The sequence below is a fragment of the Schistocerca nitens genome, chromosome 6 (assembly GCF_023898315.1).
Source record: "Schistocerca nitens isolate TAMUIC-IGC-003100 chromosome 6, iqSchNite1.1, whole genome shotgun sequence".
In the NCBI taxonomy this organism is placed as follows: Eukaryota; Metazoa; Arthropoda; class Insecta; order Orthoptera; family Acrididae; genus Schistocerca; species Schistocerca nitens.
The window spans coordinates 639,890,466-639,907,515 of NC_064619.1; the positions used below are offsets into that span (position 1 = coordinate 639,890,466).

Below are 17,050 nucleotides of genomic sequence, written 5' to 3' on the forward strand. Positions count from 1 at the left end.
TGGCCTTTGCCAGGGGGTACATACATGTCCTACCTGTCTACCCAGGGCGGGGAATTATGCGTTACCCCGTCATTGGCTACGCGTGGGAACGCGTGGGTCGGCCTTCGGACACGCACAGAGAGGAAGGAAAGAGAAAGGGAAAAACAAAGGAAAAGAAAGAAGTGAAGGATTCTCAAACGCCGCAGTGGAGAAGAAGGTTCAAAATGGCTCTGAGCACTATGAGACTTAACTGCTGAAGTCATCAGTCCCCTAGAACTTAGAACGACTTATCGTGACTAACCCAAGGACATCACACACATCCATGCCCGAGGCAGGATCCGAACCAGCGATCGTAGCGGTCGCTCGGTTCCAGACTGTAGCGCCTAGAACCGCTTGGCCACACCGCCCGGCTGGAGAAGAAGGTAAAGAGAAGATTGGATTTGGATTTCGTAGAGGTAGAAGGCAGGGATCTGACTTAGGTTGGGTTGATTTGGGGGAAGAGACCACGCAGCAAGGTCATCAGTCTCATCGAATTAGGGAAGGATGGGGAAGGAAGTCGGCCATGCCCTGTCAAAGGAAGTAAAGAGAAGAATCAAGGAAAAGAGAAGGAGAGAAGGACAAAGTAAGGACTGAGGATTTCCAGTATAGAGATAAAAGAAGAGAAACCACGTCTTACAAGCGTCCATCTCCAGGCGTAGGCACAAAACAATACTCCCAAAGAGAGGGAAGAGAGGAAGGGAAGGGAGGGGGGGGGGGAAGGATCAGGGACAGGGAGGGATGTGGAAAGGGAAGGTACGCAGCCCGGAAAGGAAAGAGAGCTACACGAGCTCGGGGTCCCGTGCTCGCCAAGCTCGTATCCACTAAAGAGTTGTGGACCCCCTGGGAGATTTGTCAAGTCATGAATAGCAGGAACTGCCAGAAGTAAATTGTTAGTCAGGTGTATGACCTTGCCTGATGCACGCGCTATTTTAATGAAAAGTAACGCTTGTAATCTCACATCAGACTATTACACCTGTCAACTGTTTGCGAGTAGATAAGAACACAGTGAAAGCGTTGCGCAGTGGGGTTCACGCATTTACTGTTGTATCGGTAGAAGGAATAACTGCCGGATTAACTTTTTTGTATTCTTTATTTTAAAAATAAATCCATTTTATTCCACAAATGTCCGTTGGACTGCTGGCTTCATTTTAGCATGTCTACCAGCTGCTGTTTGTCCCGCTCCCTGGCGATGTCCAGCGGTGTGTTCCCCAGGTTGCTTGTGACCCCCTTGTCGGCCCCAGCCTCGAGCAGCGCGGCTGCCGTCTCAGCGACGCCACTAAATGCCGCTAAGTGGAGCGGCGTCCATCCGTCGTGATCCGTAGCGCTGTGGTTGGCGGAAAACGCCAGCAGCAGCCGCACCACGGCTGTGTGTCCCTGCTCTGCCGCGGAGTGGAGTGGTGTCCTCCCATACGGAGTCCTGGCGTTGGGGTCGGCAGAAGAAGCCAGCAGCAGCCGCACCACAGCCGAGTGGCCTCTCTCTGCGGCCAGGTGCAGAGGCGTGCTCTGCCCGTCGCTTCTGGCGTCAACCTCTGCGCCGGCCTCCAGCAGACACTTCACCGAGTCTGTGTGTCCCCATTGTGCTGCCCAGTGTAGGGCGGTCTGCCCGATCTCGTCCCTCGCCCCCACGTTTGCTCCAGCCACGAGCAGCGCTTGCAGATCCTCCACCGCCCCCTCTTCAGCAGCATAGATCAGTCTTGTGCCCTTCTCTTCTGCAGGAAGGTTCCTGCACAAAACACAGAAATATTCGCACTTTCCTGCAAATACACACACACCTGATAAATGGAAATATCATAAAAGAGACAGGCAAATTCTCTGTAAGTATATATACATATATATATCAGTTCTTTTGACCTTTCGATCACATCACTAGACAGTCGTTTCGCCCTATTGAAGGAAATGCTTCAAGCAGGTAGTTCTAGCCTTCTGACTGTTGCAAACAGGACACACAAAGCTAATCGCAATATGGTTCAAATGGCTCTGAGCACTATGGGAGTTAACATCTGAGGTCATCAGTCCCCTAGAACTTAGAACTACTTAAACCTAACTAACCTAACGACATCACACACATCCATGCCCGAGGCAGGATTCGAACCTGCGACGGTAGCAGTGGCGCGGTTCCGTTCTGAAGCGTCTAGAACCGCTCGGCCACAACGGCCGGCTGCACTTCTTAAGTCACTCAAAAGGAGAGAACACGTTTTCTTAAGCTGACTGTAGTATTACTTGCCCCATTGTCGATGTTAAAATGCTTGTTTTAGTCAGATATTTCCCCTTTCTGTATTCTGCTGTGCTTAATTACAAAAGGCAGGTTGAATACACTCGCTATTGCTGGTTCAAAAAAATGGCTCTGAGCACTATGGGACTTAACATCTATGGTCATCAGTCCCCTAGAACTTAGAACTACTTAAACCTAACTAACCTAAGGACAGCACACAACACCCAGTCATCACGAGGCAGAGAAAATCACTGACCTCACCGGGAATCGAACCCGGGAACCCGGGCGCGGGAAGCGAAAACGCTACCGCACGACCACGAGCTGCAGACTATTGCTGGTTCTGGGCCTGTGTTGTTCAGGTAGCAACTACATTGCTTAGAACAGTAACTGCATTGGCAACGAAATGCAGTTGCAGTTGCAACCCTATAAATACACTAGCTGACGCCGTTAATTTATTTGAAATGTTAAAATGAACGTCCACATGAGTCACTGATTTTCAAGTACAAAAGTGAACTTTAACTTAGATTTACTCAGTAGGTGCTCCGTGGTAAATAAAAGAAAGCTGCGCAGGGGATGCCTGCAAAACACTTCGACTCGACTACGCCCACAACATGATTTTCCGGACTTACTGATCACTGCGAGCGGCCGTCATAACCGTCAGACCTCCTGAGCACACCTGCAGAGCAGACTCAACCTTGCACTGGGCTCATGTACCCGTGGATGATTTCTGAGCGCTACCACCGGATGTCCTCACATACAGCTCTCCCAGTATATTAAACCACCATCCTCTACACACTCCATTCCCACAGTGCTGCTCTTCCCATATACGCCGTTTGGAAAATAAAACGTGTAAATGTAAGCGACGATGGAAGTTCGACCCACGGCTGGTCGTGTGCGGATCTATCTTATGGTTAAGGTGACTGCTTGTCATAAGCAAGAAATGAGCGTTTGAGGCCCAATAGTGCACGGTTATAATTGTTACTGAGTATGGAAGTGTCCAAAAGAGCAGTTTAAAGACATGTTTACAGAATTCACAAGACATTTCAACAGCCGCATCACAACATGTCTTAACCATATTCCGGAACTGCGTGTTGCTTTTGTTGCAAATTTCGCACTTATTTTTCCTATTGATTCCTTGTCTCCTACGTATTATTGCATCATCGTTTCTTTTTTAGTATCACCACATCAAATCTACATTTAAGAGAGCTGTAGTGCATCAATAACCGCTTTCCCACTCTTTTCCAGGAGGATTAATTTGGAAGATAGAACAGCTTAATTGAAAACCGAAATTGTGTCCAACACAACAATACATTCACTATCTTTCGAAAAGGATTTCCTTTTATAGTACGTTCCCATATCATAGCACTGAGTGGATCATTAATGTCTGGAACTGAATATACAGTGAGGCGACGAAAGTCATGGGATAGCGAAATGCGGATGTACAGATGGCGTTAGTATCGCGTATATAAGGTATAAAACGGCAGTGCAGTGGCGGAGTTGTAATTTGTTCTGAGGTGATTCATGTGAAAAGGTTTCCCACGTGATTACGTCCACACGACGGAAATTAAGAGACACTGAACGCGGAATGGTAGTAGGAGCTAGGCGAATGGAAATCGTTAGGGAATTCAGTATTCCGAGATCCACAGTGTCACGAGCGTGTCGAAAATACGAAATTTCATGAATTATTCTTCATCACGGGAAACGCATTGGCCGATGGCCTTCACTTACCGACCGAGGGTCCGCCTCGATAGCTGAATGGTCAGTGCGGGAGAATGCTGTGCAAAGGGGCCCGAGTTCGATTCAGGCTGGGTCTCGTGTTGTCTTCATCATTATCATATCATCCCCATCGACGGGCAAGTCACCGAAGTGGCGTCAACTCAAAACATTTGCACCAGGCGACCGATCAACCCGACGGGAGGCCCTAGCCACACGACATTTCATTTTCAGCGACCGAGAGAAGCGGAATTTGAGTAGAGTTGTTAGTGCTAACAGGCAAGCAACACTGCGTAGAATAACCGTACAAATGTGGAAGGTACGACGAACGAATTCGTTAGGACAGAGCAGCGAAATACGGCGTTAAGGGGCTCCGGAAAGGCTCAAAATCATGAAAAGTTCAATTTTTACTTTATTGCGTTTTCTGAATCTGCAGACTATTACATTTTAATAGATATATAATTTACTCAATTCCGAAGACTACAACTATTTTTACATTTTTTTGAAATGTGTTCTACATGGGCGTGACCCACTGTGGCGCTGTTAAACTGCTGTCAAATGGTGTTATTATTAACGTCCGTGTTCATCAGGTACATTTTAGTGATGTGAGATAAAGTATGTGTTGTGGGTAACCTGTGATGGTTCACTATATATCGCTGGTGTGATTGTCGATTGTTTCATGTTTATTTACTCTGTCGTTATCTCGAAAATATTCGTAATTAATTCTGTTTCTTGAGTCTCTGTTTTGTTGAAGTATAATAATGAGTAAAAGTAAAGTTATTAGAAATCCTCTGAAGGCTTTTAAGAAAAGGAGAAATGTTGGAAAGCCAAAGGTATTTAGAAATATGGGAATGAAGATAGGTTCTAACATGATACGAGCGATGCTTGCTTTAGACAAGGAACGCCTTCGGGCTGCAGACAGGGTTGTAAAGAGTCTAGAAATACAAGCAAGAGTAAACAGGAGGAGGAACAAGAGGAAGCTGGAGGAGGAGTTTGCAGAGGATGAAGATAATCCATCCTATGGACCTGGAATGCACTAAAAAGTTAATCCAATCTTTGTCGCTCGATTCCCAAAACTTTTATTTTCTCATACTAATTACATTTTTTCTAAGGATCTTCCAAACATATTTGTTTCAAACTTTCAGTAAATGTTACACAGTAACTTCTGCATAATTTAACACAGCCTTTTTCCAAAAAACTGTATATTTTTGAATATATAAATAAAAAATTGCAAAAAAATGTTGTGAATTTTCATTACAATTGAAAAAAAAATCATCTTTAATAACTGAACTGAAATTTTGTAAAATCCCTGTGTTAAAGTTGTAGCCCATATTCCAATAAATAATCTGTAAAAAGTTCAACTTCCTACCTCAAATACTTTGTGAGGAAAGATGTAATTTATAAGCGTTATTTTAATATTGCAAGTATAGAGCGTTCCGGAGCCCCTTAATGGATTGCAACAGCAGACGACCGACGCGAGTGCCTTTCCTAACTGCAGGACATCGCCTGCAGCGCCTCTCCTGGGCTGGTGAAGGTATCGTTTGGACCTTAGACGACTGGAAAACCGTGGGCTGGTCAGATGAATCCTGCTTTCTATTGGTAAGAGCTGGTGGTAGGGTTCGAGTGTGCCGCAGACCCCACGAAACCGTGCACCCAAGTTATAGTCAAGGCACTGTGCAAGGTGGTGGTGGCTTCATAATTGTGTGGGCTTTGTTTCATCCAAGGGGTGGGTCCTCTGGTCCAACTGAACAGATCATTGACTGGCCTTCATGTTCTCAAACTGTAGTATCATTGCCACATATACTACTACAACGCCGCGCCAACGCAAGGTTGGCAGCCCGTCGTCTGCCGAGCACAACGCACTCTAGCGGGCTGTGCAGCTCGACGGAACTGGAGTGGATTTCAACCTAGGCCTGTTTGCATTGATTCTCTGAGGACGGCCCATTAGGCTTAGTCCCTGAGAATATGTTGCATTAGTTCATGGCATTCCATGTTTCGAGATTGTTAGTTCATAGCCGCAGCTGCAGTCCTACAAACTACTGAAGATAAGTAATTTTCATTGTACTATGTGTTTCTTGAATAATAATACTTCTAACAGTGTGCCGTGCTGCATATTATTGCAACCTGGACTCCTTCAGCTCCTATCAACTCGGCCTCGTACTTATTTGCATTTAGTAACGAGCTGAAAACACCCACGCGTTTCGTGCCTCTAAACAGCGAGACACAATACAAACAACAATGAAATTTCTGTGGATGACAATGCGCCATACCAGAACATTTTGCATGAGCGAAGGGTTTGGTCACCCAGATCGCTAGACAACAGTCCCATCGACTATTTATAGGACATAATGGAGAGGTCAGTTCAGGCAAAAATTTCTGCACCCGCACTGTCGCAATTATGGACGCGTATGGAGGTAACACGGCTCAGTATTTCTTTGGGGCACTTCCAGCGACTTGTTGAGTTCATACCACATCGAACTGCTGCACTACCGTGCGCCAAAGAAGGTCCGACGTGATGTTAGGAGGTATCCCATGACATTTGTAACCTCAGTGTAAGTCACATTGTGAATTCAGAAAAGGATGTAGAGAATCACTACGTTGCATTGCTACTCGAGCAACTTAATTTAGAAAAGGAACAACCATCCTTAAGTCCACTATGAATGTTAAAAATGTGCTCATACAGTGACAGAACTCACCGCAGGAGAGACACGGCAGTGGCATTAACCGGACGGCTGCTGCAGGAAGCTGCAGGTGTGACAGCCGAGGCAGGAGTCCGGCCGTGGTCACCATGGTCGCTGTGCGACTCAGCGCTGGGGGTGGGCCGGCTGTCTCCAGTGGCTGGCGTGCTACACAGAGAGAGAGAGGCGACGTGGGAATGCATATTCACACTGATACCAGAGGTCAGCCTACTACGGACAGTACCGCTGAGGCATTCGTCCACATACCCTACTGGCCGTTAAAATTGCTACACCAAGAAGAAATGCAGATGATAAACGGGCATTCATTGAACAAATATATTATTCTAGAACTGAAATGCGATTACATTTTCACGCAATTTCGGTGAATAGATCCTGAGAATTCATTACGCAGAACAACCACCTCTGGCCGTAACAATGGCCTTAATACGCCTGGGCATTGAGTCAAACAGAGCTTGGATGGCGTGTACAGGAACAGTTGCCCATGCAGCTTCGACACGATACCACAGTTCGTCAAGAGTAGTGACTGGCGTATTGTCACGAGCCAGTTGCTCGGCCAGCATTGACCAGACGTTTCCAATTGGTGAGATCTGGAGAATGCGCTGGCCAGGTCAGCAGTCGAACATTTCCTGTATTCAGAAAGGCCCGTACAGGACCTGCAACATGCGGTCGTGCATTATCCTACTGAAATGTAGGATTTCGCAGGGATCGAATGAAAGGTAGAGCCACGGGTCGTAACACATTAGAAATGTAACGTCCACTGGTCAAAGCGCCATCAATGCGAACAAGAGGTGACCGAGACGTGTAACCAATGGCATCCCATACCATCACGCCAGGTGATCCGCCAGTATGGCGATGACGAATACACGCTTCCAATGTGCGTTCACCGCGATGTCGCCAAACACGGATGCGACCATCATGATGCTGTAAACAGAACCTTGATTCTTCAGAAAAAAATGACGTTTTGCCATTCGTGCAGGCAGGTACGTCGTTGAGTACACCATCGCAGGCGCTCCTGTCTGTAATGCAGCGTCAAGGTTAACCGCAGCCATAGTCTCCTAGCTGATAGTCCATGCTGCTGCAAACGTCGTCGAACTGTTCGTGCAGATGATTGTTGTCTTGCAAACGTCCCCATCTGTTGACTCAGGGATCGAGACGTGGCTGCACGATCCGTTACAACCATGCGGATAAGATGCCTGTCATCTCGACTGCTAGTGATACGAGTCCGTTGGGATCTAGCACGGCGTTCCGTATTACCCTCTGAACCCACCGATTCTGTATTCTGCTAACAGTCATTGGATCTCGACCAACGCGAGCAGCAATGTCGCGATACGATAAACCGCAATCGCGATAGGCTACAATCCGACCTTTATCAAAGTCGGGAACGTGGTGGTACGCATTTCTCCTCCTTACAGGAGGCATCACAACAACGTTTCACCAGGCAACACCGGTCAACTGCTGTTTGTGTATGAGAAATCGGTTGGAAACTCTCCTCATGTCACCACGTTGTAGGTGTCGCCACCGGCGCCAAGCTTGTGTGAATGCTCTGAAAAGCTAACCATTTGCATATCACAGCATCTTCTTACTGTCGGTTAAATTTCTCGTCTGTAGTACGTCATCTTCGTGGTGTAGCAATTTTAATGGCCAGTGGTGTACAAATAGCAGAACACACACACTGCCAACGACAATAGAGATTCTGCTAAGATTACCGACATGCCAGTGAGCTAATAACTTTACACACCACTTCTCCTGAGATCTCTAATCAGTAACTTAGTGTACTAAACAAGAGAATGTAAAAAGTAAAACTCAAATGAATGTTAACTACGAGATGAAAAGTATTGTGGCATGAGAGGGCAGGCAAGGGTCGAGTGTTCAACAGCTATTGGACAGCTCATTTGGAATACATAACTAAAGCAATTACGTAGATATTTAAACGGCAATAAGCATTCAGTATACAGTGATAAGCCAGAACATTATGACCACAGACCTAGCATCGATATAAACCCGACAAGGCAATAGCAGCGTCTCCTGGAGAGGAATGACTGATCGTCAGACGCAGGCATAGTGCATGTAGTGTCACTCGCTTTGTAATTCGTGTTCAAATGGTTCAAATGGCTCTGAGCACTATGCGACTTAACTTCTAAGGTCATCAGTCGCCTAGAACTCAGAACTAATTAAACCTAACTACCCTAAGGACCACACACATCCGTGGCCGAGGCAGGATTCGAACCTGCGACCGTAGCGGTCGCTCGGCTCCAGACTGTAGCGCCTAGAACCGCACGGCCACTCCGGCCGGCTGTAATTCGTGTGTAGAAGGGGGAAGGCAAGTGATCTGTCTGAGTTTGACCGAGGGCAGATTGTGATGGCCCAGAGGCTCGGCACGAGGAAGCAGGGTAGGAATGAAATACATCCCTTAGCCCTCAAAGCATGTTGATTGCGAATACCTACGTACAGCCAGAGCAGAACTGAACTTCTGGACAGAGAGTGCTGTCATTTGTACAAACGTCGGTTATTCAAGAATGCCGTTATTTACACAAACATCGAATATTCCAGAATATACCCACATTACAAACCTAAGATGTTTCTAGAGTCTTCCAGAAATGATAAATACTAGATAACAAATGCTGGTTGTCGGGCTTGAATAGGCGAACCGTAGCACCGCAGTCAGAGACGCTAACCACTATGTTACGCTACTTGCACAACAGCTCGTGGCCATATAATCGCACAGATTGAAACACTGATCGATAACCAGGTTTGATCCACATTGGCCAACGATCATTCTTTATGAATTGGCGGACACTGAATATCACCTACTGCGGAGTAAAATCAATTTGTGAATAAGGTCAGTAAAGTAAGCCAACATTTTGTACGTATACCTCTACGACAGGAACGGATATGAGATTGTCATTTCAGTAAAATTAAAAATTCTCTTCCGTTATTGCACTTAGTGTTACCAAGTATATCATGCTGCGATTAGATTTCTTGGAGTACGATAGAGTTAATGCGACTGAAATTAAAGAGAAAGAAGCTAAATAACAAAATGGACAGAATATTTGTGTAAAGACTCTTGAAAGCGTGATTGCACGACTGTCAGCTGTGCCTTCCCCTGAGGAGAAGGTGCAGGCTAATACCTGCAAAAGAAAATATAATAACTGAAGGGTGCATCTGTTTGAAAAAGCCTTGAACGAAAAGACATAGGACGTTCGTATTCGCACGACACTCACTTTATAATGAAATTTCCTGGCAGATTAAAACTGTGTGCCCGACCGAGACTCGAACTCGGGACCTTTGCCTTTCGCGGGCATGTGCTCTACCAACTAAGCTACCGAAGCACGACTCACGGCCGGTACTCACAGTGGTAGAGCACTAGCCCGCGAAAGGCAAAGGTCCCGAGTTCGAGTCTCGGTCAGGCACACAGTTTTAATCTGCCAGGAAGTTTTATATCAGCGCACACTCCGCTGCAGAGTGAAAATCTCATTCTGGAAACATCCCCCAGGCTGTGGCTAAGCCATGTCTCCGCAGTATCCTTTCTTTCAGGAGTGCTAGTTCTGCAAGTTTCGCAGGAGAGCTTCTGTAAAGTTTGGAAGGTAGGAGACGAGATACTGGCAGAACTAAAGCTGTGAGTACCGGGCGTGAGTCGTGCTTCGGTAGCTCAGATGGTGCGTGTGGAACAGACATCATTGCTAAAGAAGGGATCGAGATGACAAAAGTGTGCCTTTTAGAGTCGGGGAGGGGAATTAGCTGCAAAATTTTTAACACCACTTTTATAAACCTATACGCACCTTCAGGCAAAAGTGCGAGACGAGAGAGGGCAGCCTTTTTTAAAAGTGACATTTTATTTCTACTCCAAGAAAACCCTGCAGGAATTGTCATTGGTGGAGATTGTAATTGCGTTTTAAATAAAAAGGATCAGCAACCAAATTTTAACTTCTCCCAAGAACTGCAGGCGTTGGTCACCAACATGAAGTGGTTTGACGCATGGGAAATAAAATATCCGACGCTGGTTCGCTTCACATATATCACTGGTGCTACACAGAGCAGAATCGGCAGAATATATGTCACTCCAACTTCAGCCACCAAAGTCAGTAGTATTGAAGTGATACCAGCTGCCTTCTCTGACCACCTCGGAGTGAGATGCAGCATCAAATTAACCAGGCAAAAGACATATTGGGGTCGCCCACTATGGAAATTAAATATCAATTCCCTCTCTGAACACGCTCTAGTTTTAAAGATGCGAGAAACTATGCAGTCTGTTTTAAGTATGCGTACTAAATATAGAACAACTATTGAATGGTGGACTATGGCCGCTGAGAAAAAGATAAGAGCAGCGCTGATATCTTACGCCAAAGAAAGGGCAATATGGTCAAGACACACAACGGAGTTTTACTACTCTTGCTTAAGAGACCTTTACGACCAACCAATGTCTCAAGACGTCTTTATTAATATTAATAACGTTAAAGCCAAAATGATAAATATCAAGAGGGTACATTTGGAGGGATTACAAATCAAATCACACACTAGAACGACGGTGGAGGCAGAAAACACCTCCATCTACGACTTGATACAACACACAAAAAACAGAAGAAGAAATTTTATTGCCAGCCTCAGAACGGAAGATAAGAGAGTCCTGACAGAACAAAGGGATATCTTAAATGAAGCACATACATTTTTTCATAAATTATATTCTGGAAATGCTACTGACGACAACTCAGTACAAGAGTTTTTACAGAATTCCGGAATAGAGGCAGTTGTTACAGAGGAGGAGAACAAAGGTTTAACGTTAGAAATCACGAATGACGAGGTTTTTGATATACTCAAATCTTCACCTTCATGGAAGTCTCCAGGCCCAGACGGCCTGCCTGTGGAGTTTTATAGGACATTTGGCACCTAATAGGTTCCCAATTTACGGAAGTAGTTAATGACGTCTTGAGAGGAGAGGAAATTCCTGCTGCTTTCAAGGAAAGTGTAACTGTACTACTTCCAAAGGGAAGGAGCACGGACACGAAAGATATTACTAAAATGAGGCCGATTAGTCCAATGAACTCATATTACAAAGTAGTTGCACGTGTAATTAAAGAACGAATGGGACCGATTTTAAAAAAAGTCATTGGATGCCACCAGACGTGTCTCCCTCGACGTACCATTTTTAAGACTGTATGTGAATATCGAGACATTAACTCTATTTTCTCATCATCGTCAGCGAATGGAGGCCTTGCCTTCATTGATTTTGCTAAAGTGTTTGACAGAGTAAACTACGGATATCTGTTCAGAACCTTGAAACACATAGGTTTCAATGATGGCAACTTAGCGGTTTTAATGAACATCGTCAGAGGCATACGAGCCAAAATCTCGATCAATGGACAATATACTAATGAAGAATTGATATCTAGTGGAGTTCCTCAGGGAAGTCCCCTGTCCATGTTGTTTTATGTGGTTGCTCTGGAACCCCTTTTACGGCTTTTGAACACAACCTTAGAAGACATAACAATAGCTGGGCTGAAGACGGTTACTAATGCATACGCTGACGACGTGGAAGTTCTAGTAAGGAGCGATGATGACTGTGCCCAGCTAACGGACAAGTAATTGCTTTATAGCAGGGTAACTGGTGCGAGGATAAATGAAACGAAAAGTTCCTTTTTAAATTTACAGGGTCTTGACAATGTGCAGCTACCGTGGGCAAACAGGGTGGACCTTCACACTGCTTTGGGCATAACTTTTTACAGTTGCCCATCAAGAACAACGGCTGCTAATTGGAAACAGGTGTTAGGAAAAATCAGAGGCAGCTTAATACTGCATGAAACGAGAGACTTAAATATCAAGCAAAGAATTAATCTAATAAACTGTGCAGTTCTTTCGAAAGCTGCGTATGTCGCTCAGATTTTACCAGCACCTCCAGATATAGTGAAATCTATAACGAGCACAATCTGTCGATACGTATAGAAAGGCCATATTTTTAGAGTAGCAGTAGGAACGACTACATCGAGACCCGATAACAGAGGCCTAGGGCTGACAGACCTTCGGAGGAAAAACACTGCTGTCTTCATTAAAAGAACGCAGCCGAATAGCATAACTGCCGCTCTATTTGACCTTCTCAAACCCGGAAGCATGCAGCCACCAGTAGATGTTCACAACATAAACTACAACCTAAAGCATATTAAGGATTTTTATGTACAATTAAGCTACTTGACATACGTTTTAACAGACAAAAATAAGAGGACAAGTAAATATATAGTAGAGAAGTTACAATCACGCGAAAACCAAAATAAAATGGAGCTGAAGTATCCCAACAAAAACTGGGAAAAGATATGGACTAATATAAATAACAAAACACCGATTACGGAAATGCAAGCGTCATGGTGCAGAGTTGTCAACAACATTATTAGTACCAATGAAAAACTGTATTCAATAGGACTACATGCAACCAATGTGTGCCAAAAATGTCACAATTTGGACTCCTTAAAGCATCGCTTCATCTGTAATGGATACAAGAATATTTGGAATGACATTGTATTGCAAGTCACTTTTCTCAAACGGACCGATGGAAGAGAAATCACACTAAACGATATACTCTTTCCAGAAGAAATTTCCTTTCAACCACAAAAAAACAATGTCATCTTGTGGCTATTCGGAAATTTTGTCAATTATGTTGTTAACAACAAAGGCAGTGACAATCTACAAGAATATCGAGAATATATGAAAGACGAATACTTCAAAATATACCGGAACAAAGACCATAAAAAGAAGTTCGGGAATATGATACAAATTTTGTTTCAGAAACAAGGCATCGGTTAATACCTAAATAATATGAAATCGACTGAACAAGATACACTGCCAAAGTAAGGGATTGCTGTTGAGGGTGAAGTACGGTGGGGACTTCGTGTGCCCCGGGACCGATACGGTAGCCGTGAAGGCCTCAACAGAACCCCGAAAAAGCATGTTTTCCCAAATAGTAACAGGAGTCATGCCACAGCACAAGAATAGTAGGTACAAACTATTCTCATGCATAAGACGTGCATCACCGAAGAAGTTCAATTTCCTCTCTTAATTTATTTTTGCTTCTCTCTCATTTTTGTATTTTTGTATAAATTCCAATGGAAGAGTATTTTGCGTTCCGTTAATGCAGTCCATAGTATTATAGAGAGAGTTATTTTCGCCGTAAACAATTCGGATTACAATTTTCTAACGTTGTCTTCAAGATGCAATTCAGTTTCATAACCCATTAAAAAAAAATAAAAGTGGGGCATTGAAGCTCGCCGAAGGAGGCGCATGAAGAGAGATGGTAGAGCACTTGCCCGCGAAAGGCAAAGGTCCCGAGTTCGAGTCTCGGTCGGGCACACAGTTTTAATCTTCCAGGAAGTTTCATATCAGCGCACACTCCGCTGCAGAGTGAAAATCTCATTCTCTCATTCTGGATCACTTTATAATGTTCTGTAGAAATGGTTAGTGTGGTGTCACCGCAAGATACCACACTGGCTATGTTGTAGGTTTAAAATCGCCCGCGGTTCGTCGGTACACACCGGACCCGCGAGCCGCCACTGTCGACGCTAGCAAACCGAGCGCCGCCACTCGGCTGGTCTTACGAGACAAGCTAGCGCACTGGCCACTTCTACAGCCGACTTTAATAGGAATGGTTCACTTGTTATAGCTTCAGAGCTCTCATTTGCAGAGACGCTAGTTAGCATAGCCTTCAGCTAAGTCAGTAGCTACACCCTATCCAGGCGCCACATACAGTTTATGCATTGACAATTGATCTATATGTGTGAAGCAATCAGAACTGTAAAGAAGTATTCTCAATTCATTCTATAATTGCACTTGTAACTATTATTGTACAAAGTGAAGACCGACGTTCACCGTTGATGCTGAATTAAAGCTCAGTATTTAATTGTATTCCTGTCTACTAACTTTCTAATCACCTAAGATGTTCCAGATACATCCCGTCAGGTATAGTTCATTGGTCCTCACGTCAGCCTACGTGATAAAAGCGTGCAATTAATGGCCACACCTCGTGATCAGACTAAGAGTCAAGTTGCGTGACAGTCGGGTCACCCTTTTTCCATAAGGCTCGTAGTTCCGCCTCATACATGACAGTTAGCATTCGAACCATGTCGGTCCTCGGGTTCAAGGTCGACACCGATATCACGGCACAAGACAGCCTACTGTTGAAATGTGTCTGCGGCAATCGTTGTCGGTAGAAACCGAAGGTAATGGAGCAGTATCACTTGAGCAGACGCGCAGATTGCCTGGAAGCCGTATGCGTGAACAGTACCTTCAAATCAGTGTCTTTGAAAGAGGACGCATTATTGGCATTAGCGAATGTGATGCACCCATCCGGGCAATTGCTGCTCGTATGGGACGAAGTGTTTCGGCAGTGCAACGGGTGTGTACCGAATGGTTCACCGAAGGCCATGGAACAAGACGAGGTCGGTCAGGTCTCACCACCCAGACCCCTCCCCGAGAAGATCGAAACCCCATCCGAATGACATTGCAGAACTGATCTATTTCCTGTTCGTCTCTGGCACAACAGTGAAACAGTGTAACACAACGTACACAGTCACGGGTGACAGTCCACCGCGGTTTATTGCGGTATCAGCTACGTGCGCGTCATCCACTTCTCCTCCTACGTCTGACGAATGAGTAGAAACATGCTGGACGGAAATGGTGTATGGAACGACGCCGCTGGAGACAGGAGTGGCATCAGAAATGTTTTCGGACGAATACAGTTCCTGTTCGTTTGGAAATGGCCGCATTTTGGTTGGCCGCAGACAGGGGGAGCGGTCTCACAGTGACTGCATTCGCACAAGACTTACAGCGCCATCTCAAGGTCTTGTGGTGCGGAGTGCTATTGCGTGCAACCACAAATCACAGCTGGTGCCGTGTCCAGGGCGCTGTGAACAGTGCGACATACGTAGTGACATCCTGCGACCCGTAGCCTCACCCTTTCTGCACAACGCTCCAGACGCCATTTTTCAGCAAGACAATGCACGACCGCATGTTGCTGCACTAGCATGTGCCTTCTTTGTGTCACAAGATGTCAGCCTTTTGCCATGGCCCGCCAGAGGATCACCAGACTCGTTGACAATCTAAAACATGTGGGGTATGGTGAAACGACGGTTACAGCGCTGTGACCTAATGCCAACCACCACAGATGAGCCTTGGAAGCAGATGAATGCAGCATTGATAGCTATACCATTGGAAGCCATTCGCACCTTATACGCGAGCTGACATCCTGCATGGAACAAGTTATCCGAGCCCATGGTAGACCAAATGCCTACTAGGCAACAGGACAAATGCTGGACGAAGGCGACAGGACAAATGCTGGAGGAAGGCGACTGAAATGCTAATCATATCGGTAAAACATAGTAATGAACATGTCCTGTGAATATGTACGTCATATCTCTTGTCGTTCAAGGTGTTCAGTTTTTTTTTCTGAACATGAGTGTATTGTCTGTAGTAAGACAATATGAAAGACAAGAAAGGCACGTATTTCTCAGTGCAGTCCAGAAATATGGCAGGAATCCTTTGACAGGAGAGCTACACAAAGTAATCGACTTGGCGGGGCTTTGTAGGTTATAGGTTGACAATGGAAGCAACTGTGGTAGAAGTCTGTACGGTAGTGGTATTTGACGGGACAACTACGAGTGGAGCTAATAATGCAGGAGACGTTGTCATGAAAAAAGGAAACAAAACATTTTAAGACTTGCGCAAACCATGCTACATGTAGAAGCAATATTTACTGGCAGTAGATTTTTGAGACGCTCGTGTATCAAATGATGAACAGCTTTTTGATGGCGTGCCAGCTTATGGATATGGCACGAGTAGTAGTGGTATGTGTGTGTGTGTGTGTGTGCGTGTGTGTGTGTGTGGAGAGAGAGAGAGAGAGAGAGAGAGAGAGAGAGAGAGTGGGTGGAATGGAGGGGGAGAGGGGAGGGAGAGAGAGGGGGGGGAGGAACAGACAGATAGAGTGAGAGCTAGAGAGAGGGAGAGAGGCAGAGAGAGATAATGTCTGTGAGTTACCATTACTTAATCTAGCAAACTGGGACATGGAATTACCACTGGCGCAACATGGAGATTATCGCGGGGATGAAGTGAAAGGGAATGGGAAGTTTTATGAGAAATTGATGTTATCACAAGCAGAACGAATACTACCATCCAACACAGCGTGAAGAGGTAATGAAGAAGTTGACGGTTAGCAATTACGACACGTACCCCGTTTCCGTTATCAAGAGAATTTTCGAACTATACTTCTGAATAATGCACACAGAATTCTATTTGAAGGTAACGTGTTGGTAATACGATTTTTGAGTATTACTTTTCATATGTAATTATGGAAACACATTTGTGCGTTGATGCACCTAAACGAGAAGTTTTTCTATTAGTGTAGGCAATGTTATCTCAAAGACATCAGTTTGTG

General features: G+C 45.1%; 1 protein-coding gene across 2 annotated transcripts in view; it reads right to left on the minus strand.

Moving 5' to 3' along the window:
• Positions 1-1,089: 1,089 nt before the first annotated feature.
• The window catches only part of LOC126263054 (26S proteasome non-ATPase regulatory subunit 10-like), a 55,620-nt gene continuing 39,659 nt past the window's right edge, over positions 1,090-17,050 (minus strand). For both annotated transcript variants that reach the window (XM_049960030.1, XM_049960031.1), the window contains exons 5-6: positions 6,640-6,789; positions 1,090-1,741 (exon numbers count right to left, since the gene is read on the minus strand). In XM_049960030.1, the coding sequence (XP_049815987.1) occupies positions 1,162-1,741; positions 6,640-6,789 (730 nt within the window). In that variant the 3' untranslated portion in view covers positions 1,090-1,161. The remainder of the gene's footprint in view (positions 1,742-6,639; positions 6,790-17,050) is intronic.